We start from the raw sequence: 27,516 nt of genomic DNA, 5'->3' as shown, positions 1-27,516 counted from the left end.
TTTCAGAGTTCAGTCGGCTCTTCCTTTCCTGAATCAGCCAGAGTGCAGGCTGGAACTCTCGAGAACAAGAACCTACAGCAAGCCAAAAGCACAGGTCAGCTAGCTGCCGGGCGGCCACTGTACCACTACACTCTTCATCAAAGCCTGGCCCTCCCTGCCTCTAGAACAATGGAAGGACAAGGGACAGTCCTCAGGGCCAAAGACACTGCTCCAGCGTCTCTGGGGTCTGTCGGCCATCAGGTCACAGCAGGGACATGAAGGCAGCTACTTGCAAGTGGCTGAGCAGCCACGGTCCCCAGCCCCTCTGCCAACTGCAGGGACATACATGAAAACACAAGAAGCTTCAAATAAGCCACCTAAGGGCACCAAAGAGGCCACTGTTCAGCTGTGCAACTAAAGCCACCAACACACACACACACACACACACACACACACACACACACACACACACACACACACACGCCCCTGCCCAAGTGAGGGTAGGGTCTGGTGACAAGGTGAGGGTACATAATGTAGTGATATGGGGTACTGCCAAAAATGTTCTCGGGGTAGAGGATCCTATCAGTAAGGAAGGAGAGGCAGAGGGGCATTTCAGAGAATGGAGCCAACTCGGAATATATGACAGGAATAAACAGAACAGGGCCTAACTCCGAGAGGTGGCAAATGCCAATAATTCCAGCACTAAGGAGAAAAGAGGCAGAAGGATCAAAGCCATCCTTGGCTACATAGTGAGTTCAAGGCCAGCCTGGGCTACATGATACCCTTTCTTCACAAACCAAAACCAAACAAAACACTAGGTGCCCTGGGGCACTACAAAAAATTACCATGAAAATATTCTCAAGGATCAACGGAGATTAAATAAATAATAAGATATCCTACAACGAGATTCAATGAAAACATTGCTGATGAGCATTTGGGGACTTGGAGAGGTATTCACAATCTGCTAAGAGGAAAAAGAGTGTACACTCAGCATGCCAAAAACAATTGAAAAACAAGGTGTAGAAGGATAAACACTGGGGAGCTGAAAGGTTATTCCTAAGTGCTCCAATTTTTAGCTCGTCTTTTATCTATATCCATAGTTTCTAAATTTTCTATAGTAAAATAAAAGTGCAGTTTAAAAGGAAAAGGCGGGTTTATAAAAGGTTTTATCTGTTCATTTATCCAGTTACATGTCACAGCAAGCACACAGAGGTCAGAGCACAGCTCTGGGAAGTCAGTTCTCCCACCATGTGGGTCCCACTGTGGGTCCCAGGAAGAAAACTCAGCTTGGTAGCAAGCATATTTACCCACTGAGCCATCTCTTAAAGTTAAAAGGGCATCTTTTGTTGTTGTTTTTGTTTGTTGGTTTGTTGGTTGGTTTTTCCAGACAGGGTTTCTCTGTGTAGCTTTGCGACTTTCCTGGATCTCGCTCGGTAGTAGCCAGGCGGTGGTGGCACACGTCTTTAATCCCAGCACTTGGGAGGCAGAGCCAGGTGGATCTCTGTGAGTAAAAAGCTATCTTAATGTTCAAAAATTACAATGGTTGGGTTGATAGCGCACACCTGTAACCTTAACAGTGAGGAGGCTGAGGCAGGAGGATTGCCACAGTTTAAGACAGGCCTGGGCTAGACAGTGAGTTTCAGACCAGAATGAGCTACAAAGTTAAGACCTTGCCTCACTAAAAAACAAAAACAGAAACAGAAACAAATAATTGAAATACTATGGATACAGAGAAATAATGCTGAGTTAAGTCTGGAAAGAGGCCTGAAAATGGAGCCAACTCCAAGTAAGTGTCGAAGCTGAGAAAAGCTACCCAAAATTCAGCAAACATGTCTCTGCAGAGAAAGCACTACATCTTTGATAAAAACAAATTCTATTTTAATCTTCTCAGAAGCAGAAGCAACGGTACTTATAAGTCATAAAGTTATTTGCCAACATCATTATAAATCAGATCAAAAAGATAGAAAGCCTAAGGACAGAATTTCTCGGAGGTGTGCTGCACAAGTGAATGTACAGTCAGGATATGTCGAGGGGACCCTGAGAGGGCATACCTGATGCTTTGTAAGCAACCCCAAACACAAGTGCATAGATCACGCGCGTGTGCGCGCACGCGCACACAACACACACACACACACACACACACACACACACACACACACACACACACACACACGGCAGCACCGTGCACTCTCATGAAGTATGTGGGTCAGGAAGTAAGCAGGAGTCCATCACAGCCTAACTTAAAGGTCACAGCTTTGCTTCAACTGTGACCAAAGGAAATCTAAGTTCTGACCACCCTACTCTGGTCACAAATGGCAATGAGACACAGATAATGCAAAACTAAGGTCAACTGAGAGTCTAAGAATTTGACAAAATGGGGTGAACCTTCTGTCTCTAGGGCAATACCATGGCTTTAGCACCTCCTAACTCAGTGTAATAATGGCCTCTGGGAAGCGTGCACATCTTTGGGGTTCACTAGATAGCCTCAGATTTATTATCAAGATTATGATCCTCAGACTTCAAACAGACAAGAAGGTACATAAACAGCAGGGACCCTACAGAATGGTCTTGTGCCAAGCCAAATGGTGGCAAACAGCACACCACCTCTACCATGCAGGTCAAGACTCAAACATTTACATCTAACCTAGATTCAACCGAGATTCAACTCAGTCGCCCCCCCCCCCAACACCCAGTATCCGATAACTAAGCTTACACCTTAGATTACAAACAAAAGCCAAAGTTAAAAGTAGAGTCCTCCTAAGAGTCTAGATTCCTGGGCCTGGGAGCCCTGTAGTCCAGGGAAAGAGCACAATTTCAAAAGGGAAAAAATATCCAGATTTATTCTTCCAACTTTTCAAATATGCCAGATTTAACACTGAGCTCATATTCCCGAATAGCAAGAATCCCCTGGAACGAGGTGGTGACTGCTCTCAGGCTAAGATTCTAGTTTACAACAGTTCCCATCATTTCCTGGGCCTTCTCATCACTGAGGCCAAGCTCCTGCAGCTTACACATTTTCCTAATAACCATTTCCCTGTAAGTGTGACTTCCAAAAGAGGGCAAGAAAAACCAGCAGAGGGCCTCTTGCTCTGAGATGGCCTGATGTATACCCTGGCCCTTGTGGACATTGGAGTTCGTGACTTCTGACCTAGATAAACAATATTACGAGAAAGGTCATAAAGGGATAATTTTACAGACAGTAATTTGGCAAGCTCCTGTGTAAGGTGCAGAAACTAATTCCCGTTTCCCTGTTCTAGGGGAAGCCTCAGACAAGGTCACTTCCTAACTATTTCAGTGCTCACTGCGTACCCCGAAAACAGAATAAAGGAATTTCTAGTTACTGACATATTGAGGACATCTAGTCTTGCATGTTCCAAGTAAGAGTCCATATAGATAATATTAAAATATGCAGACATCTGAACTGTTTTCTTTTTCCTTCCTAATTGCCAAGCATATCCCGGCACCTGTGAGGCAGAATGAGGAAGCTCACGAGTTCAAGACCAGCCTAGGCTACAGTGTGAGATCCTGTCTCAAAACAATGAAGTAGGGCTGGGGATACAGCTTAGAGGTACAGTGCTCACTCAGCATGCATGAAGCCCTGGGTTTCATCCCCAGCCCCACAAAGACAAAGTAAATCAAAGCAATAAGCAAGTCACTCGTGACTAAAAATCCTAGCACTTGGAGGGCTGAAGTAGAAGTTTCACTCTGAGTTTGAGGCTAGCCTGGGTTACAGGGAGTTCCAGATCAACCTGGGAGGCCAGGTGGTGGTGGTGACGCAGACCTTGAATCCCAGCACTCGGGAGGCAGAGCAGGCAGATCTCTGTGAGTTCGAGGCCAGCCTGGGCTACAGAGCAAGATCCAGGACAGGCACCCAAAATACACACAGAGAAAGCCTGTCTCAAAAAAACAAAAACAAAAACAAAAAAAAAACAAAAACAAAAACAAGAGAGCTAGAGGGATGACTCCAAGGGTAAGGCTCCTGCCATGCAAGTCCCATGACCTGAGTTCAATTCCTGGAAGGAAAGAACTGACTCCACAAAGTCTTCCTCTGACCTCCCCATGTGTCCTGCAAAACACACACACACACACACACACACACACACACACACACACGCGCGGCGGGCGCGCGCGCGCGGGTGGGTACATGATGCACTCTCACAAAATAAAAAAAAAATAAAGGTAGACAACAATCAAAACAACAGAAAAGCTATAAATCAGCATCATCCAGAAACACCTCTTATGTCTATTCCCAGTCAGCTTCTGCTCTAGTTCCTTCAATAGTAAATACTAGTTTTTCTTTTTCTTTGAGAGGGTTTTGTGTAGCAGAGGCTGCCCTAGAATGTATTATGTGGTTTAGCCTGGCCTTGAATTCTGGATCCTCCAGAGCACAAGCATTACAGGTCTATGCTATCATTCGCAAGTACTGATCTTCTTTAGCCCATTTTAGAACTGCATATAAATGGAATTGGATACTCTTCTGGGTTACTGTGTTATGTTGCGTCAAACACTTACAGTTTTTTGTTTTTGTTTTTGTTTTTTGGGGGGGAGTTTCGAGACAGGGTTTCTCTGTGTAGTTTTGGTGCCTGTCCTGGATCTCACTCTGTGGACTAGGCTGGCCTCAAACTCACAGAGATCTGCCTGGCTCTGCATCTCGAGTGCTGGGATTAAGGTGTTCACCACCACTGCCCGGCTTTTTTTTTTTTTTTTTTTAAAGGCAGGTTCTCATGATCCCAGGCCGATCCTAAACTTGTTATGTAGCCAAGGATGACCTTAAACTCTTGATCCTTCTGCCTCTGTTCCCTGAGTGCTAGGATTAGAGAGAGGCCTTTGCCCCATGGCCTGTGCATACAGCTGGAGAGCAAACCAAGAACTTAGTGAATGCTAGGGTAAGCACTCTACCAACTGAGCTAAATCCCCAGTCCCTTAAACTCATTTTATTCAACAGGCTTCTTAAATTCAACCATGTTGTTCCACATAGTAGTTACTTCTTATTTTTTATACATTTCTTTTTTTAATTTTTTTGGTTTTTTTTTTTTGTTTTTTTTTTTTTTTTTTTTCTTCTTTTTTTTATACATTTCTTTTTTTAATTTTTAATTCATTTTATTTTATGTACAGAGGTGCCTTGCTTGCATGTATGTACCTGCACTGTGTGTGTGTATGTCTCATGCCTGTGGAGACCATAATAAGTATCAGATCTCCTGGAACAGAAGGTTGGGAGCTACCATGTTGTGCTGGGAATTGAACCCAGGTCCTTCAGCAGAGCAGTCAGTGTTCCTAACATTGAGCCATCTCTCCAGTTCTACTTCTTATTAAAATATAGTTTATTATTGCATGTAGATGTATGTTTTGTCTGTACTTATGTCTGTACACATGTGTGTGCAGGTGCCTGAGGGGGCCAAAAGAGGGCGTCAGATCCCCAGGAACGGGAGTTACGGACAGTTGTGAGCTGCCATGTGGGTGCTGGGAATCGAACCCAAGTCCTCTGGAAACACAGCTCATGTTTAACCACTGAGCAACTCTCCAACCCTACTTTTTTTTTTTTTTGGCTGGTTGGTTGGGTTGGTTTTTAGAGACAGAGTTTCTCTGGGTAACCCTGGCTGTCCTAGAACTCAAGTCTGTAGACCAGGCTGGCCTTGAACTCAGATCCACCTGCCTCTGCCTCCTGAGTGCTGGGATTAAAGGCATGCACCACCACTGCCTGGCTTTTTGTTTTGTTTTTTGATAATTTTTATTATTTTTATTATTATTATTATTATTATTATTATTATTATTATTATTTTAAAAGATTTATTTATTATGTATACAGTGTTCTGCCTGCATGTATGCCTGCAGGCCAGAAGAGGGCACCAGATCTCATTACAGATGGTTGTGAGCCACCATGTGGGTGCTGGGAATTGAACTCAGGACCTCTGGAAGAGCAGCCAGTGCTCTTAACCACTGAGCCATCTCTCCAGCCCTATTTTTTTATTATTGAATACAATCTGTTCCTAGGACAATATCACTCAAAAATTACTATCTGTGGAAGAAAAATCAGTGTGGTAACCATGATTCTAATCTACCTTGCTCGTTTTTTCTCCCTGGACATCATGACCTAGAGGAGCCAAAGAAGAAGTCCCTACCCTGGGCCACATGACCTAAGGCTTCTGGTGCCATGTCATTTCACATGCGTCATGGATATTTTACATGTGCCCTGTGTCTTAGGGTTTTTTATTACTGTGAAGAGACACTATGACCACAGCAACTCTAGTAAGGAAAACATTTAATTGGGATGTCTCGCTTACAATTGCAGAGGCTCAGTCCATTATCATCATGGTGGGGGGCATGGCGGCACATGGGCTGATGTGGTGCTGGAGCAGAGAGTCCTGTATCTTTCAGCAACAAGAAGCTGACTGACTGTCACACTGAGAGAAGCTTGAGCAAGAGACTCAAAGCCCGCCCCCACAGTGACGCACTTCCTCCATCAAGGCCACACCTCCTAACAGTGCCACTCCTTTTGAGGCCATTTTCGTTCAAACTCTGTAAGAAAGCTCTTACCTGATTCCATAAGAGAATCATGTTACAGAACATGGAAAGTCAATATCCAAATAATGAAATACTTGCAAATCCTCTCAAAAACATGTTTGTTGAGAGCTGGGGAGATGGTCCATTTGGTAAGGTGCCTGCCACACGAAACATGAGGAGCTGAGTTAGATTCCCAGAACCCATATAAAAAGGCTAGGCAAGCCGGGCGGTGGTGGCGCACGCCTTTAATCCCAGCACTCGGGAGGCAGAGGCAGGCGGATCTTTGTGAGTTCGAGGTCAGCCTGGGCTACCAAGTGAGTTCCAGGAAAGGCGCAAAGCTACACAGAGAAACCCTGTCTCGAAAAACCAAAAAAAAAAAAAAAAAAAAAAAAAAAATTTTATATATATATATATAAAATTGAATGAATACTGCAAATGTAATCTATGAATACCACAAATGTGATTAATATCATGAGTGTAAGTAATGAATATCATGAGTGTAATTTAAAAAATAAATTAAAAAAATTCTCAAAAATATTAAAAAATTTGTTAAAAAATTGAAAAAAAAAGTTGTGTATCTATGAATGAAATAGCAATAAGAAAGAATAAAGTATGTGGCGCATTCACAACACAGACAAACTCTGAAAACATATAAAGCCGAGTATGGGCTCATTCCTTGTAACCTCAGCATTTAGTCGGTCAGTACAGGAGAATCAGGAGTTCAAGGTCATCCTTGTACTACATACATACTGAGATTGAGTCCAAACTGGGCTACATGAGAGTGTGTCAGAAACTGAAGGGAAAAAATAATAATAAGTAGAAAGCATTATAGTAAGTCAAAAAAGCCAGACTCGGAAGGCCACCTATTATATGGTCACATGGTTATGAAATTTCTAGAGGAGACAAATCTGCAGAGAAAGACTAGCAGTGACTGGAGCACTTGATGTGGCAGAAGACAAACCAAAATCACAGCTAGACTGCAGCTCTGTGGCTGGAGAGGTTCTGCTCAGTCAGAGAGCCACCTAGCCTCCCTCTCTGCTTCCTGCTCAAGCACTGAGATTGGAGACTCCAGGGTTACTTTGATAAGGCCAAAGAGCACTCGTGGTAACAGGAAGTTTATCAAGCTCTGCATGGCAACACTGGTCGTGCAGACTCAAGGGGACAGAAGCGTCTGCAGCACGGGACAAGAGAGAAGGAAGAGGGGCACTGGCAGACAGGAGCGAGACTCTTGAGGAAAGTCACTTGTTCTTCCTTTCCCACACAGGGTGTTCCTGCGTAGCCCAGGCTAGCCTCGAACTCAGAGATCCGCTGCCTCTGCCTTGAGTGCTGGGATTAAAGGCGTGCGCCACCACCGCCCAGCTGAAAGTCATTTCTTGATGGAACAGTAAAGAAGGTTCTCTCTCCTGCTGAGAATGAGGGCCACCTGGCTCCAGCTCCAGTCTCCACAGCCCTCTGGTAGCCCAGGAGGTGCTAAAATTGGTGTGGAATAACAAGTGCCCTTCCTTAGCCTGACATCAGAGAGCTGTGACCCAAACAGCTCGACCTGAAACACAAGCCTTTGCGGCCTGGAATTCTAACCACACAAAGAAGTTTCAACAGGAGACAGAAGATCACCACAGACACTGGTTGCCTGCACTGCACATTTTATACCCATCAGGTAATGTGATTCTGGAGAAGGAATAATCTGAATCTTTCATGGGCCATTATAGGAATCCTCCAAAACAAGACAAACCCATTGGGGTGTGCTGGCCCACGCTAGTAATCCCAGTACTTGGGACATAGAAACAGGAAGGTTAGGAGTTCAAAGTCAGCCAGGCTTAGTAGCCAACGCCTTTAGTCCCAGTACTTAGGTGGCAGAAGCAGGTGGATTTCTGTGGGGGGCCAACCTGGTCTATATAGTAAGTTCCAAGACAGCCAGGGCTATGTAGTGAAACCCTGTCTTGAAAAAACAAACAAACAACAACAACACAGAGTTCAAAGTGAGAGAGCCGGTGAGATGCTCAGTACTTCTCTTTTTTTTTATTTTTGAGACAGGGTTTCTCTGTGTAGCTTTGTGCCTTCCTGGGACTCACTTGGTAGCCCAGGCTGGCCTCGAACTCACAGAGATCCGCCTGGCTCTGCCTCCCAAGTGCTGGGATTAAAGGTGTGCGCCGCCGCGGCCGCCGCCACCGCCGCCGCCGCCGCCACCACCACCACCACCACCGCCGCCGCCACCCGGCGAGATGCTAGGTGCTTAAGAGCACCTGTCCTTCCAGAGCATCTCACTTCCATTCCCAGCACCCACACTGCAACTCACAACTGTTCATGGCCTCAGCTTTAAGGGATCTGACACACCCTTCTGACCTACAGGGGCACCAGGCATGACATGGTGCAGACATACAAGAACATAAATCTAAAAGAAGAAAAAAATTTAAAGCCAAGATATAAATTTTAAAAATAGTTAAAGGTCAGGCTGAGGAGATGCTTCAATGGGTAAAGTGAGGATCCCCATAAAGCTGGATCAAGAGTCAGCATCTGTAACCCCAGCACTTCTAGAGCAAGCTATGAGGTAGTAACGGGCGAATCCCTAGCAGCTTGAGAGGCAGGTAGCCTTGCACGTGCAGTGACAGACAAGAGACCCTGTCCCAAACAAGGCGGAAGACAAGAACCAACACCAAGAGAGGGCCATCTCCATGTGGCCTGAGTGTACACACGTGTACATTCTCTCCCACCCCCCCCACACACACTTGAGACCTTGTCTCAAAAACACAAGGAAATAAGCCGGGTGGTGGCGCACGCCTTTAATCCCAGCACTCAGTAGGCAGAGACAGGCAATTCTCTGTGAGTTCGAGGCCAGCCTGGGCTACAGAGTGAGTTCCAGGAAAGGCGCAAAGCGACACAGAGAAGCCCTGTCTCGAAACACCCTCCCACAAGAAAGAAAAAGAAAGAAAGAAGGGAGGGAGGGAGGGAGGGAGGGAGGGAGGAAGGAAGGCAAGAAGGAAGGGGGAGAGAGAGAAACAAACAAACAAAGAAAACAAACAAACAAACAAACAAAACCGCCAAGCTGAAGCTAGCCACAGTGCCTTGGTCTTATAATCCCAGCTATCTGGAAAGCTGAGACAGGAGAACCACAAGTTCAGGCCAGTTTGGGCAACTTAGTGAGACTCTGTCACAAAATAAAAGGTAAATTAAAAAGTTTGGAGATGTTTCCCAGAGGGAGAATACTTGCCCAGAGTGCATTAAGCCCTAGGTTCAATGCCCAGTTACCCAAACATAAACATCGAATGACTTTCTACAACACCCTATTACAGAAATTATACCAGGCAGAGAACAAGGACACAATACACTTTACAGGCATTTCCTTCCCATCACTAGAGCCCCCTGAACCAAGGTCCGATGCATTCAGCATAACGATCATTCCACGGTGGGCAGCATGCTCTTCTGTGGAGGAAGAGGGCTTGAAGACATTCTTACCAAGTTCAGTGAGTAAAAAAAGAGAGGTTAAGTGCTTAGAAACACTTTCTCAGTAGCTTATGCCAGGCTCAGTGCCGCACAACTGGACTATCTACCCTAGAGAGACAAAGACAAGAGGGTCCCAAGTTCAGTGAAAAGTTGTCAATGGAAAGAAGACAAAAAGGTGTTAGAAGGCGGCTGCGTGGCTAACAGCGTAAGAACACTTGCGCAGTGAGCCTAACGGCCTCAGAGTTCAGATCCAGCACCGCCTAAGAATGCTGGGTGTGGCCGTGCACACAACCAATCCCTGCACTGTGAGGCTCAGAGATCCGCAGAGCAGTAGGGTTCTCTGGCCTCAGCTCTTTCTCAATGGAATAAGTGACAGAGCAGGACACCTGACATCCTTCCTGGCCTCCTCACACCCGCACATAGACATGCACACATACTTACACACTCAAAGAAGAGAAGAAGAAGGGAAAAAAAAGACTGGGCATGATGATGCATGCCTGTAATCCCAGCACTCAGGAGACAGAGGCAGGGAACCTCTGAGTAGTGAGTTCCAGGACAGCCAGGGCCATGTAGAAACTTTTGAAAGCAACATGCCTTAGTTTCCTATTGGTGCTGTAACACTGGGTTACAGAAATGAATTTACTATTCCATAATCTTCACGGTCAAATATCAAATTCAGGTTTCATGGGCTGAAACCAGGACTCGGCAGGCCTGCATCCCTCCTAGGAGGCAAGGAGAGATGCTGCCCCCATGTCACCTCCTCTCTTAAGGTTACCTGCATCCCTTAGCTCACAGTCTCTTCCCTCCTCTTCTTCAAAGTTAGCTGCATCAGAATGAGTCTTTTCCTACTGGGATCTCTCCAGCTCTCTCTTCCACCAGTTAAGGACCCTTGGGATTACACTGGGCCCACTCAGATAATCCAGGATAATCTTAGCTGATCAGCAAATTTAATTCCATCTGCAGCCTTAAATCCACTTTGCTGTGTAACAACATTTTCACAGGATTCAGGAACTGAGACATAAGCATCTTTTTGTTGTTGTTACACTTATTTACTTATTTATTTATTTATTTATTTTTTGTGTGTGCGTGTGTAGGTCAGAGAAAGACTTACAGGAGTTGCTTCTCTCTCCTTCTGGGAGTATGTTCTCCCTTTCTACCACGTGGGTTGTCAGGTTTGGTAAACTGCCTTTATCTACCAAGCTGTCTCATCAGCCCCAACACAGACATCTTTAAGGGCACTGTTAACCTGCCTATCGTACCACCCAAGGAAGCAACAATACAAACACCCCCACAAAGGCTCGTCCTGTTTCCCTCCACACCAGCATTCCCTAAAGCATCAATCCACACAGTTATCTTCAAAGAACGGAAAGGAAGAGCAGCAGGATTCAACAAAGGCAAGTTTATAAAGCTGGTTCCAGACTCTGGAGGATCCCTTCTCAAGTCAACGTCCAGTTCTTAGCCACAGAGTCTGTGGTAGAGGTGCTAGCAGAATCCAAGGGACTCAAGGGTGAAGACTGATGTGGTTAGTCAGGACCACACCATCATCATCCACAAGACTGAATGACTCAAGTAAGAGTGGCGGCCTTCCAAAGGGTGTGAGGGTCATTCGCTGGAGGAAGCCCAAGACACTCACCTTCCCATCTGGGTTCCCCGGTGCCTTACAGCAGTAGAGGAACCGGCACCTTCATTTCCTCTACCATGGAATCCTAGGCTTTAGTAAGTGGATGAGTGGGGGGCTTTTCCGTTCAAGAGACTTTCCCTGGTCTGAGGGTGAAGCTCAGCAGTAGGCAATCATTTAGAATGCGTAAGATCCTGGGAATCAGGGCTAGCAAGATGGTTCAGTGGATAAAGGGGTTTGCAGCCAAGCCCAAGGAGCTGAGTTCAGTCCCCAGGACCCACATGGTAGGAGAGAACCTACTCCTCCAAGTCGTGTCTGACAGTCGTGTTTGACCTCTGTAACTATGTTGCAGTGGGAACAGCAACAGGCACATCCCTGGAGCTCACTGGCCAGCCTCTGAGTTCGGCCAGAAACCCTACCTCAAAAAACAAGGTGGGGCTGGGGAGGAATTTAGAAAGTAATAAGGTAGAGAGCAAACAAGGAAGATAATGGATACTAACCTCTGACCTCTGCATGTCTACACACACATGTACATGTGTAACTGCATGCACACACACAAACGCTACACATACATGTACACATACAAACAAATTCAATCCTTAACTTCCAGGTCCATATTTATTTGTTCATTTGTTTGTTTGTTTTTGAGGCAAGGTCTCCTGGCAACCAAGCTGCCTTGAAGTCAATGTACAGCCGCCATGAGCTTGAGCTCCCATTTCCCAAGGGTGCTGGGTCTCCAGATGTCTACCCCATACCGTAACTCACTTGCCAAATGAGACATCCTCAGCTTTCTTTCCAAGTCTGTTAACTCTTCCTCACCCTTCTGTTGGGCTGGCAATTAACCAGTAGACGCTACTTAAAATGGAAATTTGGACCTGGACTAAGAGGAACAGAGGCTTCTCTTTAGGGAAGGGAATTCATGATTTCCGATAATTAACACAGGGGAGAAGGGATAAGCACATCTAGCCTGTAACTAACATGCCCATTCCCTCATCCCTGGTTTCTGAGTGATTTCACATTACTGTCTCTGTAGCCAAGGCCAGTGCATACTCTGTGACAGCGAGCACACCGTCTAATGACTAAAGACTAAGAGAAAGAAAGAGAAGAAAAACAGCTTCTCGGTGACGTGGGAGCAGAGCTGTAAAACTAAGCCATTTCTATAAACGATTCCTATTACCATGCCTATCCTAAGATCCCTCTGGAGCAGTGGTTCTCAACCTTCCTAATGCTGTGACCCTTTAATACAGTTTCTCACGGTGTGCTGACCCCCAAATAAAAGTATTTCATTGCTACTTCCTAACTGTGATTTTGCTACTGTTATGAATCGTGATATAAACATCTGATGTGAGGACCCACAGGTTGAGAACTGCTGCTCTGGTGGGTTCTGTAGCTCAGTTGCCAGAGCACTTGCCTAGTGCTTACATCCCAGGCACGAAGCCCTGGGTCTGATCTCCAGTGCCACATGCAAAACAAAACAAAACAGGTGGGGTGGCACAAACCTGCAATCTCAGCATGCAGAGGCGCGCAGGCAGAAGGGTTAGGTTCAGGACTGGGGATGGAGAGATGGCCCAGGAGATAAAGTGCTTGGTGGCCACTGTGAGGTCCTAGAGTGCTCTCCAGGACCCAAGCACAACAAAGGTCAGTAATAATTCCAGTACTCCTGGGGGTCGGGGTGGGTCGGGAAAATCCCCAGCAGCTCCAAAGCTGGCCAGCCTGGTGTAGTCAGTGGCAAACAAGAAACCCTGTCATAAACAAGATGGGCAGCGAGGGAGAGACGGCAGAGGTTGTCCTCTGACTGCCACATACAAACCACGGCACAAGTGCGCTGGCTGCCACACACATCAACACGTGCACAAAACACCTGCATGTATGAACACACACACACACACACACACACACACACACACACACACGAAAGAAAAAAAAAAAGAAAAGAAATGATAGTTCCTTTCCCCCCCTCAGCTACATGAGATCAAGGCCAGCGTGGTTTATATGAGACCTTGCCTCAAAGAGAAAAGATTTCTCTCCTGGACATCTAAATTTGTAGGACATGGTGGGCTAATTCTTTAGTCTTTGCTATTCCTCAAGTCCCGCACAGCTTTCCACCCTGGGCCATGAACAATTACCACACAGGACACACACATGAGAGCTACATCCTGAAAACATACCCTAGATCCTAAGAGTTTCTAATTTAAAGATCTCCAGGGCTGGCAAGATGGCTCAGAGGGTTAAAAAACTTTGACAATGTAGGAGGCAGAAAGATCTCAGCTCTTGAGTGGTTGCTATCTGACCTACCTACCTACACACACACACACACACACACACATACACACAACTTAAATAGCCACTTGCCAAAAAACTACTACTTATGCCTAAATACAAAAAAGGACCATGTCTAGGTCCAGCAAAACGGCTTTTCAGACAGAAGGTGCTTGCTGCCAAGGCTGACAATCTGAGTTTGCTATCTGGGGTCTATACAACGGAAGGAGAAAACTTACAAGCTGCCCTCTGATCTCAACTTACACACAGACATACTAAATAAATAAATGTAATAATTTTTTTTTTCAAAAGAGCACTGACTACTCTCTGATATATACCAAAAGAAGTTACTAAAAAGAGAAGTGAAACCAAAACCAACCACAAAGAGCTACACACTAGATGTGCCCAGAGTGTGTATGGGGGGCGTACATGCATGGCATTCCTTAAAATGTTAAAAGGGCAAGAACCATGAACCGTGGTCTACAGTGGGCAGCTCCACTCTAGGGCCTTGGAGAGACCCAGGCCAATCAAGAACGCTTCTCCACAGTATTAGTTGGCAGGCCTTTGAAAGCTTCACTGAAAGACTCCAATTAGACACATTGTTTTCTTCCGTTTATAGATGAGAAACTCCAGTCTTGATAGATGTCTAGGTGGTGGTGGTGTTTGTTTGGAGATAGGGTTGCCCTATCTCCCAAGCTAGCCTTGAACTCATGAAGTTTCTGCCTTAGCCTTCCGTATGTTGCGACTGACATTATGTACCATCAGTCTAGCTCAACCATCAGTTGACAGAGGACAGAGTTAAAATTCTACACTTCGGGGGACATCGAGATCATGATGGGAGGACGTGCAGAGATGACCCGCCACACTAGTAGAAGCCCATGAACTGTGGACTGGTGGCCGTGGAGACCCCAGGGGACTGGACTAGGCCCTCTGGATATAGAAGACAGTTGTTTGGCTCAAACTGTTTGGGGGGCACCCAGGAAGGGGGGTCGGAATCCATCCCTGGTGCATGGGCAGGCTTCTGGAACCCGGTACCTGTGGTGTGACACCTTGCACAGCCTTGGTACAGTGGGAAGGGGCTTGGACCTGCCTAGGCTCAGTGTGCCGGACTCTGCTGACTCCCCATGGGAGACTTTGATTTGGGGGATGTAGGGATGTGGGGATGTGGGGTAGCTTGGGAGGGAGGGCTGGAGGGTGGGAGGAGAGAGGAGGGGGATGTGGGTGGTATGTCGAGTGAGTAGAAAAATGAAAAGAAAAAAAATAAAATAAAATTCTACACTGTCCACCCTTTACACTCAATTTTATAAATCTCCCTTTGCCTGTAGTTTGCCAGGTACCAGACACAATCACAGACATCATCACAGCTAATCCTCATTTCCACCCTGCAGGGAAGTTTTATCCATTTCATTCTAGAGCAGTAACAGGCTGGCTTAGGAAAGGTAAGCCAGGCTGCTCTTGCCTGTCATCCGTCACACAAGTTTGCCTTGAAGAGAGGCAATTTCTTTCCCCAAGATGTCCTAGAAATTGAACGCATGTTTTAGAACCAAATGAAGACGCTTCCCCACAGGGCTACTTACCAGAGTGGGAAGGACATGAGTTTTTCAAAAGCCCTGAGGAAACTGGAATCCCATCTTATGACCACTTACCAAGCAGACCAATGAACATATTCACAATCCCCAGGACCCCCAAACCTACTGCATCGCCAGAGTCTGCTCAGACCATTCAGCTACCTCTGTAATCCCAGCACTAGGGAGGCTGAGTCAGGAGGATTTCAGTGAGTTTCAGGCCAACCTGACCTACAAAACAAATCCAACTCCACTCCAAACAAAAACAAAAAACAAAAAACAAACAAACAAAAAAAAAAAAGCCTTTGCTAGGTCCTGCTCATGATTCTTAGACCACCTCTCAGGATTGGGTGAAAAATAACAACTTCCTCTGCACTTGGTTCCTCCTCCAAAAAGCTGCTGAGCCTCATCTGGGAACAGCTGGGAGCAGCAGTTAACAGGAAACCAAACCAAACAAAACAAAAAAAAAAGCACAGAGTGTACCAGAGAGCTAGGCAGTAGAACCAAGAGCCCACGGAACAGGCTGGAAGCTGGAGTTAGAAAGAACCCAGGCCAGAAACAGTCACACAGAAGACCCAGCTGGCCTTCCTCCCAGGCCAGGCCAAGCAGAAGAAACCTGGACACGAAGTGGAGGCTCTGAGCCTATGCAAGGGTAAGCCAGAGCAGTTCTGAACGCTTTCCTCCCCCCCTGGGAGCTCACTTCTCTGAAAGCAGCTGGTGGCCATGACAGGTAAGCTGACTTCAGAAACCCAGCTTCCTCTAGTTTCTCAGTTAATGTGTACCGAATGTCCATACTGCCGATTAAACTCAGCAAAGGCCACATCAGCCTCAGACTTCATAGGAAGTTAAGAGCAGACGCCCATCCAGGAACCTTTGGTGGTAAACCTAGGTACTAGTACCAGACATGAGGCTAGGCTAGACATGCGGAGCGGTAACAGAAGCCCAGAGGCTGGAGGGACCGAAGAGCAAGGTGAGCTTGCTACACCAAACTAGTAATACATTTTGCAATCAAGAAAATTAACTCAGTAATGGCCAGGTGCCAAAATATTTCTGAAAGAAAAGGGGAGGTGGGATTACTGTTGGTGTTATTTAATAATCCTTTAGCTCATCCAGATGGAGCGCAAAGGGAGACTGGCTTATTTTCCCTTGGCAGAGCTTACTAAGTGAGACCTTTCTAGCCCAAGCCTCCAATGGCTCAAGCAGCTTTCTTTCCCTATACATGGAGAAGTTTATATTAAAGTGAAAAAAAAAAAAAGAGGATTATGCTCTCTTAATAAAACTCATTCCTGTCTCCTGCCTCTGGTTTTGTTTGAAAAGCCTTTCGCAAAGAGTAGCTTATATTGTAATCGAACTGAGTCTGATTCCAATACAGGCGCTCAATGTAAGAGCCTGAAGCTGCCCAGGACTCCAACTCCACTGTCGTCTGTCTGTTTAAAAACAGACTATCTTCACAGGCTCAGTGCCAGCTCATACTGGCAGGGTCTAAGAACCAGAGCCAAGACTGACCAACGTGCCATGTGAGGGTGCTAGAGGGAAGAGCTAAGCCACAGGAGTAAGCCATCAGGGAAACCTCCACAAGAGGAAATGGGGTGAGGGTGCATTTCAGAGACACAACAAAGGAACAAGTTGACTAATCATTTATTCCAGAGGGGAAAATGCCATCCAGAGCCAACTATCTACTATTTTAACTTCAGGCAATTGAGTAATGCTTTTAATTTGGATTTATCGGGGCTCATTATCTATCTCCCTGAGAGGGGAGGGGGAAGGAGAGGGGGGAGGGAGGAGAGGGGGAGGGTTGCTTGAACCCACGAAGCTAAGACCAGCCTCCTGAAGCATGCATGACCAGTCTCAAAAACCAAAACAATAATAAACACCATAACGTGTGATATTTATGTATGAAAATGTGATACGAAACCTACTATTTTGCAGGCTAGCTTTAAAAATTAATTCAAAAGCAAAACCAAAACTGGGCTGGCCACGGCAGCACATGCCTGCTATCACAGCCCTTGGGAGGCCAAAGCAGAAGGGATCCTGCAAGATCGAGGCCAGCCTAGGTCATAGAGTGAGTTCCTGGATACACGGGTCTCAAGATAACACAAAGAGGACTAGGAATATTCCTACTCCTCCTTCCACGGTCTCTCGAGTCGCCTGGGAAACTTCTCCCCTGCTGCCAGCTGTGTAGGACTCACAAAGCCAAGGCTAGTACAGTTACTACAGCAAGAAGCCCCATCCGCAAGGATCCCAACAGAAGCTACAACACCACACTGGGCAGCTCCTGCCACTAGCAGGGATTCAGAGAAGGCCTGTGGCTGAGGGAGAAAGACTACCCGAACTGAATGCCTAACAGACACACTGGCAAAGAGGGAGAGGGTGGAAAGAAAGGTTAACCCTCCCGGGAAAGGCATGCCTGTGACTTTGAAAACAAGAGATCTTTATCCAAAACCCAATCCCCGTTTCGGGACAGTGTCTGGGATGTCAGACTTACAAACAGACATCTCAAACATACATCATTTTAGGGCCAACCAGAGAACCCTCGAGCTAGACCTGGGCATGGGAGGCATAGGTTTGTGATCCCAGAACTTGGAGAAGTGGAGGCAGGAAGGTCAGGAGGCGTTCAAGACCAGCCTGTGCTACAAAACCAAGTTTGAGAGGCGCCTGGGCTACAGGAGACCCTGGCTCAGAAGGAAAAAAAAGAAAGAAAAGAAAAGAAAAACCTTCCAACTTGCCAGGGAAATGGACTGCACCTCCAGCAGTCAGAACTACAAGTCCTTCTAAAGTGCATCAAGGAGCCCTGCCTCAGAACTTCCCAGCACATGAGCTGGGAGAGAACCCACAGACAATCAGGAAAAGTCACTAACATTTAAGGAGTGCCAAAGACACACTCCACCTATCTCAATCCACCCCTGGCACAGCCCTCTGGAGGTCGATACCACCGTCACCCCCTCTTCATAAACGAGGAAATAGGCTCCGAGGCGTTACACAATCATTAGATAGTGGCAGCCAGCGCCCTAAAAACACCCTGGACAGGTGATCTTAACCGTTGGGTGGTGCTGGAAACACACAAAGCAGTGGAGGGAAGGGGTCCACGGAGCCAGGTAAAACAACAGCACGCCAACTCTAGCTGCACCTAATTCTTGTCCAAAACCGGACCCACGGGCACCAGAGGAGGGGAGGGCCTGGATGGGGAACCGAAGCCGGAAGAACCCAGACACTGCTGACGGGGTTACAGGCCAGAACCCCGGCGCCTCTCCCAACGGGGGGGGGGAGACCCCAGACCCACAAATCCTCCTCGAAGCAGCCCCCGAAGGGACAGCGTGACGCTTAAACGACCAGGATGGTTTTGTCAAAGAGAAGCTGGAGGGAGGATGGGGGGCGCGGGGGGCGGGGAGGGGGGGAGCTCGGCCAGGTCCGGGCGCGGGGAGGGGGGCGTCACCGGGTCCCCCTACCTGTAGGCCAGGGTCATGCACTCGAAGAGCTTGGTGAGCGAAGCATCAATGGACAGGTGGCAGGAGCTGGTCTTGCCGAAACTATAGGTCTGGCACGTCTGCTTGTTGACCGTGTCGAAATCGTAGCCCTTCTTGGGCGGGTGCTCGCGGTGCGGGGAGGACACCATGAAGTGGCCGCTGTGGATGATCTGCTGGCGGCGCGGAGGCTCCTCGCGGCCCGGCCCGGCCCGGGGCGGCAACAGTGCGGCGCTCGCGGGGGCCCGGGCCGCGGGGGCCACGCCGGAGGCGGGCGGCGGGGACGGCTCGTCGGTGTCCGAGTCGTCGTCGTCCTCCGGCACCTGAGGCTTGAGCAGCCCCGAGCGGCCCCGACTGCGGGGCCGGCGCGGAGAACACATGAAAACGTCGGCAGCCATGAAGAGAGCCTGGTCCGGGGCATCCCCCGGGAGCCGGGACGACGTGGAGCCGGGAGGCTGCGGGGACCGAGTGGAGGGGGAAGCGGAGGTGGGGCGGGGGGTGGAAGAAGCCGGCCGCGGCCCGGCCCTCGCGCAGACTGCCCGGGAACGCGCGACCCGAGGGGGAGGGAGGGCGCCGGCCCCCTCGTGATGTCACGGCCCGACTCAGCCAATCAGATGCCGGCGTCTCCCTCTTAAAGGCGCAGGGGAACCTTTCCTTATCTAGGCGGACAAAAAAAAAAAAAAAAGCAGCCGGAGGCCACGCCTCCCTGGCCGGGCCCCTGGCTGTCCTCTCTTCCCCCTCCGGGCGGGCTCCCGAGCGGAGGGACGGGAAAGCCAGGCCGCCGCGCCCCTCCCAGGGTCCGGGCGCGGGGAGGTATTGGCTCTCCCCTCGGTCGGTCTCGCCCCAGCCCCTGCCCCGCCTCCGCCACGCCCGGAGCTCGGGATCGCCCCGAGGCCTCCCTGCTGGCACTCCACGTGGTGGGTAGGGGTGGGGCTACGTCGTCCTCCTTCTGGGTCTCTGGCCTGCTTTCTCCCTCCAGACCCGGAACTGAGTCCTGCAAAGCCTTCCTGATTTTGTACAGGGCGTTAAGACTCCCGTTCCCATTTTGTGGATGCGAAGGTTGAGTCGCCTGGACTCTTAAGCGATGTGCCTAAGGTTCCGACCGGGAGGAGCATGGCTCACCGAGTCCTCCCCTCCATCCAAACTGGCTCTCCCGGGTTAAGGCAGGTCCCCTGGGCATCGCCGTCGAGTCCTGCTGTGGCCCAGCAGTCTGCCTCCAGGCCCAGCAACTTCAGCTATAAATCAAAATACTGTCGCTATTGTTTTGAAGTTTGGCCCAGAGACCAAATTCCTAAAGGGGAAGTTCTGGGCTTTCTTTACAGCCATTCCTATGCCTCAGAAAGTTGTATCAAACCTAAAAATAGCAATGAGCCAGTCATGGTAACGCATGCGCACGACAGCAGTCCCAGCTGGAGGGAAGCAGAGGCGGGAGGATCAGAAGTTCCCGAAATCCTAGGTTAGCTTGGACTACATGAGACCCTGTCTCAAAAAAAAAAAAAAAAAAAAAAAGTTTTGTTGTTTTTGTTTTGTTTTGTTTTAAATGAAGTCCAGTGAGATGGTTCAGCACATTAAGGCACTTGCTGCCAAGCCTGACCCTAGTTCCAGCTCGGGGACCCACATAATAGAAAAGGACTCCAGCAAACGGTCCTCTGACCTCCATACTGTGGCATCCGTGCCTCCCACAATAAATAAATATTTTTTTTTTTAAAAAAGGCTTTTTTAGACAGGGTCTCTATGTAGGTCCTTTTGTAGACCAGGCTGGCCTCGAACTCAAAGATCCTCCTGCCTCTGCCTCCTGAAAGATTTTTTTTTAAAAAAAAATAAAGAATAAGGCCAGTATCTTAGCACTCAGGAGGATCAATCCAAGTTCAAGAGCAACCTGGTCAATATAGGGCGTTCCATGCCAGCCAGGACTACATATAGAGAGATCTACCTTTTAAAAAAGTGGAAGCTGGGAGATTATAAGAGAGGAGAGGTCCAGGATGTCTTCTGTATATAACAGGGAAGCTACACCCATGAAATCCCCATGACCTAAACAAGACCTACAAAATGGTGACACCAATTGACATACCAACATGGACTGGGAAAATATCACAAGACCTCTCTTCTAAATGAAGAGTTAAGATAATTAATGGCCGCTGAGAGAGAGAGAGAACCAATCTTCTACAGAGAGAAGAAAGAAGGGTTATCCAAATAGTCACCACTAAATACACAGAGCAACACTAAATGGACTCAGCAGGCTATATTTATATATGCATATGTGTGCCTACATGTTTAAAAATAATAATTAAAGAAGAAGGGGTCATATTTCAGAGGGAGTGAGAAGCCAAGAGAGGAGTTGGAGCGGGGAGAGGGTGGGGTGTAAATGATGTAAATGCAGTTCTCATGTGTGATATTATATTTAAAAGTGTAAAAATCGGGCATCATGGTGCCTTTAGTCCCAGCACTTGGGGGGCAGAGACATGTGGATCCATGTGAGTTGAAGGCCAGCCAGGTCTCCAGAGTGAGTTCCAGGACAGCCAAGGCTACAGAGAGAAACCCTGTCTCTAAAAAAGAAAACAAAACAAAAATACCCATGTATCTCACAACCATGTATAATGGGATTCAATGCCCTCTTCTGGCCTGCAGGCATTCATGCAGAGAGAGCTCTCAGATAGATAGATAGATAGATAGATAGATAGATAGATAGATAGATAGATAGACAGACAGATAGACAGAGCTCTCAGATAGATGGATGGATGGATGGATGGATGCGTGCATGCATGCATGCATACATACATACATACATACACACATACAGTAAGAAGCAAACAACCAAAAACCTGAAGACCATAGCTGGGTTATGGCTGGCACAGGTAGCCTCCCCCGCCCCCAGCTACTAGGAACACTGAGGCAAGAGTTCAAGACTGGCCTAGGCACCGGGGACAATGGTGCGTGCCTTTAATTTCAGCACTTGAGAAGCAGAGGCAGACGGGTCTCTTGGAGTTCCAGGCCAGCCCTGTGTACATAGTGAGTTCTAGGTCAGCCAGAGCTACTCAATGAGACCCTGTCTCAATGAATAAATAAATGATTCGATATTTTCTATATTGCCCAGGTCTCTCAGGGTTTCTGGTCCTGTGATAAACACTACGACCAAAAGCAACTTGAAGAAGAAAGGGTTTCTTTCAGCTTACAGTTCCACAGCACAGTCCATCACCGAGGAACATCAGGGTAGGAACTCCAACAGGGCAGGAGTTTTTGCAGAGGCCATAGAGAAGTACTGTTTATGGGCTTGATCTCTCCTGGCTTGCTCAGCCTGCTCTCTTATAGCACCCAGGACCACCCTCCCGGGGTGGCCCCACCCACAGTGAGCTGGACCCTCCCACATCAATCAACAATCAAGAAAATGCACCCCAGGCTTGCACATGGCCAATCTACTGGAGTGTTTTCACAACTGAGGCTCTCTCTTCCACCATGACCTCGCTTGTGTCAAGTTGACATAAAACTAGCCCGCACACCAGGCTACTCGTGAACTCCTGGTCACAGATGAGCCTCCTGCCTCGGCCTTCTTAGCAGGTGGGGACGGGCTATGGCAGCCACGTTAGTTTGCCCGCTTTGTCTTTACATTTCTAAAAATAATTTCATACATCAGTCCACAGGCACCTGTACTCGTGTGCACATACCCACATGTAGACACACACATAATTAAAAATGAGGAGGTGGCCGGGCGGTGGTGGCGCACGCCTTTAATCCCAGCACTCGGGAGGCAGAGGCAGACTGATCTCTGAGTTCGAGGCCAGCCTGGGCTACAGAGTGAGATCCAGGACAGGCACCAAAACTACACAGAGAAACCCTGTCTTGAACAACAAACAAAAAAGAGAGAGAGAGAAAGAGAGAGAGAGAGAGAGAGGATAAAGCTTTAAAGAAGATGTTATCCTAAGGTTGTATGTATAAGTGATGCCACATCGTCACAGGCATTTACAAGCTGCTTTTGGTGAAAAATAAAAAAATAAAAATAAAATAAATAAGAAAGCGTCGACTCTTCATTTTGGTCCAACTAGAAGTATGATGAAAGCCTAGTGTCTCTGCCTCTATTCCATGTCTGCTCCACACTGCAGAGGCACGTTAATCACTAAGGGTTGTCTGCCGACCTCACCTACCTCACCCCTCTTCAAGGCTGAAGACACAAAAATAAGTCATTTTCCTAAAAGGCGGTCACCTTGGGTTCCAGAACAAAGCTTCCGGTGACAGCATCTCCCCCTGTACCCACCCAACCCACTCTAAAACATCCAAGTAGTCCAGGATGGGGAGGCTACACCCGGGAGCAGGTCTTCTTATTGGCCCCCACTGGTGACGGCCGTTGTAACATCCTCTTCAGGCCCCCTAACAGAACCTGACCCCGAGCGGGACTATTTAACTAGGCTGAGCTTTTGCCCGCTGCTCCAGTTATTCTATCTGAAGCTCATATAAGCGCTACAGAGATGGCTCAGCAGTTTAGAGTACTTGGCTTGCGGAGGGCCTGGGTTCGATTCCCAGCACCCACACAGCGGCTCATGGCCACCCCTGACTGCAGTTCCAGGGGATTTGGTGCCTCTTCTGACCCCGCAGGCACCAGGTACGCATTATGCTTCACATACATCCATGTAGGCAAAACATTCATGCACACGAAAATAAATAAATCTAAATTTTTCTTTTTCTTTTTCTTTTTTTTTTTTAAGGCAGGGTTTCTTTGTGTAGCTCTGGCTGTAACCTGGAACTCTGTAAACCAGGCTGGTCTCAAATTCAAAGGTCTGCCTGTCTCTGCCTCCCCAGGGCTGGGGTTAAAGGTGTGCGCCACTACTGCCCAGCCCCCCCCCAAAAAAAAAATTTTTTTTTTAAAGCTCATATTAAGTATTATGAAGACTGGCTTGGGGCCACTGAAGCGCTTCACACTGTGGTCACATGGAGTTAATTTCCTCTCTGCCTCTCACCATTATTCTTCTCTTTAGTTAGCATATTGGGACAGGTGGCAGAGCCCAGCCTGTGGGGGCTGCTAGAGGCCTGCTCTTGCTCTAAGTGCCAGGGATAGCATCCTTTATATCACAGAGTTCTAGAACAATGCCATGTCTAGAGGTGGGAACGTCTTGAACATGTTACAGTTAATTATATAATGGAACGCTGCATTTTTTATATATTTTTATTTTATAATTAACTTGATTTCACGTATCAGCCACAGATTTCCCTGTCCTCTCTCCTCCCACCCCCCCCCAATCCACCCCCCCATTCCCACCTCCTCCAGGGCAAGGTCTCCCCTGGGGAGTCAGTCCAGCCTGGTAGACTCAGCTGAGGCAGGTCCAGTCCCCTCCTCCCTACACCAAGGCTGAGCAAAGTCCCAGCATAGGCCCCAGGCTCCAAAAAGCCAGCCTCTGCACCAAGGACAGGTCCTGGCCCCACTGCCTAGGGGCCTCCCAAACAGTTCAAGCTAATCAACTGTCTCACTTATCCAGAGGGCCTGGTCCAGTTCCATGGGGGCTCCTCAGCCATTGGTTCACAGTTCATGCGTTTCCATTAGTTTGGCTATTTGTCCCTGTGCTTTTTCCAATCATGGTCTCAGTATTTCTCGCTCATATAATCCCTCCTCTCTCTTCGACGATTGGGCTTCCCTCCCGGAGTTCCACCTAGGGCTCGACTGTGGATCTCTGCATCTGCTTCCATCAGACACTGGATGAGAGTTCTATCATGACAGCCAGGGTGTTTGGCCATCTGATCACCAGAGCAGGTCAGTTCAGGCACACTCTCGACCACTGAAGCAAAGGATAACCAGACTGCAACTCACAACTCCAGGGAGGCTACCTAGTAAAGACCTGAGAAAGACACAGGGATCGCCCCACAACAGAGAAATGGATGAGATCTACATGAGCAAACTGGGGGTAGGGTGGGGTAATGGAGGGCAAGGGTCAGGGGAAAGAGAGCTTAGGGGAGTGGGAGGTACCAGCTGGATCAGGAGCAGAGTGGGAGAACAGGGAGGGAGATACCATGATGAATGAAGACCCCAGGGGAATAGGAAGAAGCAGAGTGCTAGAGAGGCCCCCGGAACACTGCATATTAAATGTTATAAAAAGTATAATTACGGATAAGGAATGCTAGTCTTAGCCTCTTCTGTAATCCCAGCACTCTGGAAATGGAGGTGGGAGGGTCAGTCATTCATGGGCAGCCTGAGCTAAATATTGAGTTCTGAACCTGCCTGGGCAACAAGATACCTTGACAAGAGAAGGAAGAGGTGGGGGTGGGGGGCCAGGAGAAAGAAAGAGAGGAGGAAATAAAAACAAAAGGTAAAGACACTTGCCTAACAAGCCGAACTGATTAACTGAGTTTGATCCCTGGACCCCACATAAAGTAGGAGGAAAGAACTGACCTCGAATGTTGCACTCTGACCTCCAAATGTTGCACTCTGACCTCTGAATGCACACTGGAGCATGTGTGCCCACTCTTACATGTGCGCCTGCGCGGAGCCCCGGGTGCTAATAATAAAGTTAAGTATCATTTTTTGTTCTGTTTGCTTGTTTGTAACATAGTCTCACCATGTAGCCCTGACTGGCCTGGAACTCACTATGTAGAGCAGGCTAGCTTTCAACCCACAGAGATCTGCCTGCCTCTGCCTCCCGAGTGCCTAAAAGAAAGAAAAGGAAATGCCAATCTGAAGGAGGTGATTCTTCAAACGCGTTTCCCTCTTCCCAGGTGTGTCAACATGACAACCGAGCTGTCACAAGTCTACCACTTGTCAATTTGATACATGACATGTCACTATTAAGCCCTCACTCTCTGTCTATCCGCCCCCCCCACCCCTCTCTGCTCTGCCCCTGCTTCTCTCCTGGCCAGGTCCAGTCTGCTGGCCATGTTCAGTCTACGACTTTCTCTCCCTGCTTTGGACTCTTCCAGATGCCTCTGGATGTTCGCTCCCTACAACCTTCCGCTCAGCCACACCATGGAGCCATCATGTCGTCACCTTATACGCCACTGTCTGGCAGTCATTCCTGGCATCTCCAGTCCTCTGAGGCAGGTCTCCACTAAAACAGGGGCTTTTCCCTCACCAGTGGTCCCTTCTGGCCTCTGCAGGCTCCAACCATGGTGCCAAGCCTCAGCTGCTCTCCAGGACCCCTTCAGCCTCAGCCTCCATGCTGCCCAAACCGTTATTATCATCTGGGAGACCCCACACATGACCAAGTTCAGCTGCCAGCTTGAGATGCAGCCTTGATCCCTCTGGAGCACACCTTCTGTGCTGTGAACCTGAAGAAATACTTCACAGATCTCATCTCCACGAGGCTGGTCTCTCAGTAACGACAAGCTGATTTTTCAGCCCCAACAAACCAGTATCCATTGTGCCAGTAAAACAAAACAAAAAAAAAAAAAATTCACTCTCACAGGTTCCTGATTAAAAACATCACATAAACAGTTCTGAGAGTGTCTTCGCTTCCCTCTGAAACTTCATAAGCCAGGCCTCTGTTATCCCCAATTCTCTCAACATCATCCAACCTCCCACAATGGCTCACTCACCTCTGAGCACTCAATGACTTTTTCAACCTAAAGCTCCAAAATCGTCCAGCTTCCTCTCACAAAATAGCCCAAGGCATAGAAGCCACATGGTTAGGTCCATCACAGCAGTGCGCCATGCTCTCTGTACCCATTTCTTTCTGGTTTCTCTTGCTGTGATAAAGTACTTAGGGAGGAAAGGGCGTAAAGGTTACTGTCCATCGAGGGACGCCAAGGCACAAACCAGAAGGCAGGAGCTGAAACAGAGCCAATGGAGGAACACTGCTTACTGGCTTGCTTCCCCTGGCTTTTTCCCCCACCCCAGACAGGGTTTCTCTGTGTAGCTTTGGCTATCCTGCAACTAGCTCCGTAGCCCAGGCTGGCCTAGAACTCGCAGCGATCTGCCTGCCGCTGCCTCCCAAGTGCTGGGTTTAAAGGGATGCGCCACTGCCGCCCGGCTCAGCAACCTTTCTGATACAGCCAAGGGCTGCCTGCCTAGGGATGTTACCTTCCTTCCATGTGGGCTGGACCCTCCTACACCAGGTAGCTGTCAAGAAAATGCCCTACAGACTTGCCCGCAGGCCAATCTGATAGGGACAATTCCTTAACTGAGATTCCTGCTTTGTAAGTGTGTGGAGATGACAAGCAAGATTGGATATCACAGGCAGCTTGCTTTCTTAACCCCGGAGCCATTTCCCCAGCCCCTCACTTTTTTTTTTTTTCTTCCAAGATGAGGTTTTGGCTGGAGAGATGGTTCTGCGGTTAAGAGCGTTGGCTGCTCTTCTAAAGGATCTGGGTTCAATTCCCAGCACCTACACAGTGGTTCACAACTGTCTGTCACTCCAGTTCCAGGAGATCTGATAACCTCTTCTGAACTTCACAGGTACCAGTCATATATGTGGTACACAGACATGCAGACAGAACATTCAAACACATAAAATAAATCTTTAAAAAAAAAAGGGGGGGGGAGTATTGTTGGTTGTTTCTGCTCTTTTGAGGGGCCCGCCACCCAGCTCCCAAAGAAATCACACACAGAGGCTTATTCTTAATTATAAATGTCTGGCCTTAGCTTGGTTTGTTGCTAGTCAGCTTTTCTTAAATTATCCCATCTAGCTTTTGCCTTTGGGCTTTTACTTTTTTCTATTTCTGTATACTTTTCATTATTTCTTACTCCGTGGCTTGCTGTGTAGCTGGGTGACTGGGC

At 48.0% G+C, this 27,516-nt stretch overlaps 1 protein-coding gene across 1 annotated transcript in view; it reads right to left on the bottom strand.

The window, feature by feature from the left end:
- Positions 1 to 19,384, bottom strand: part of LOC114704540 (MLX interacting protein) — a 59,332-nt gene extending 39,948 nt beyond the window's left edge. The window contains exon 1 of the mRNA XM_028885848.2: positions 18,810 to 19,384. Within this exon, the coding sequence (XP_028741681.1) occupies positions 18,810 to 19,222 (413 nt within the window). The 5' untranslated portion in view covers positions 19,223 to 19,384. The remainder of the gene's footprint in view (positions 1 to 18,809) is intronic.
- Positions 19,385 to 27,516: the final 8,132 nt, after the last annotated feature.

Source organism: Peromyscus leucopus, chromosome 23 (assembly GCF_004664715.2).
Source record: "Peromyscus leucopus breed LL Stock chromosome 23, UCI_PerLeu_2.1, whole genome shotgun sequence".
NCBI lineage: Eukaryota > Metazoa > Chordata > Mammalia > Rodentia > Cricetidae > Peromyscus > Peromyscus leucopus.
The sequence above is the reverse complement of the archived record's forward strand: the minus strand, read 5'-3'. Positions and strand labels throughout refer to the sequence as shown.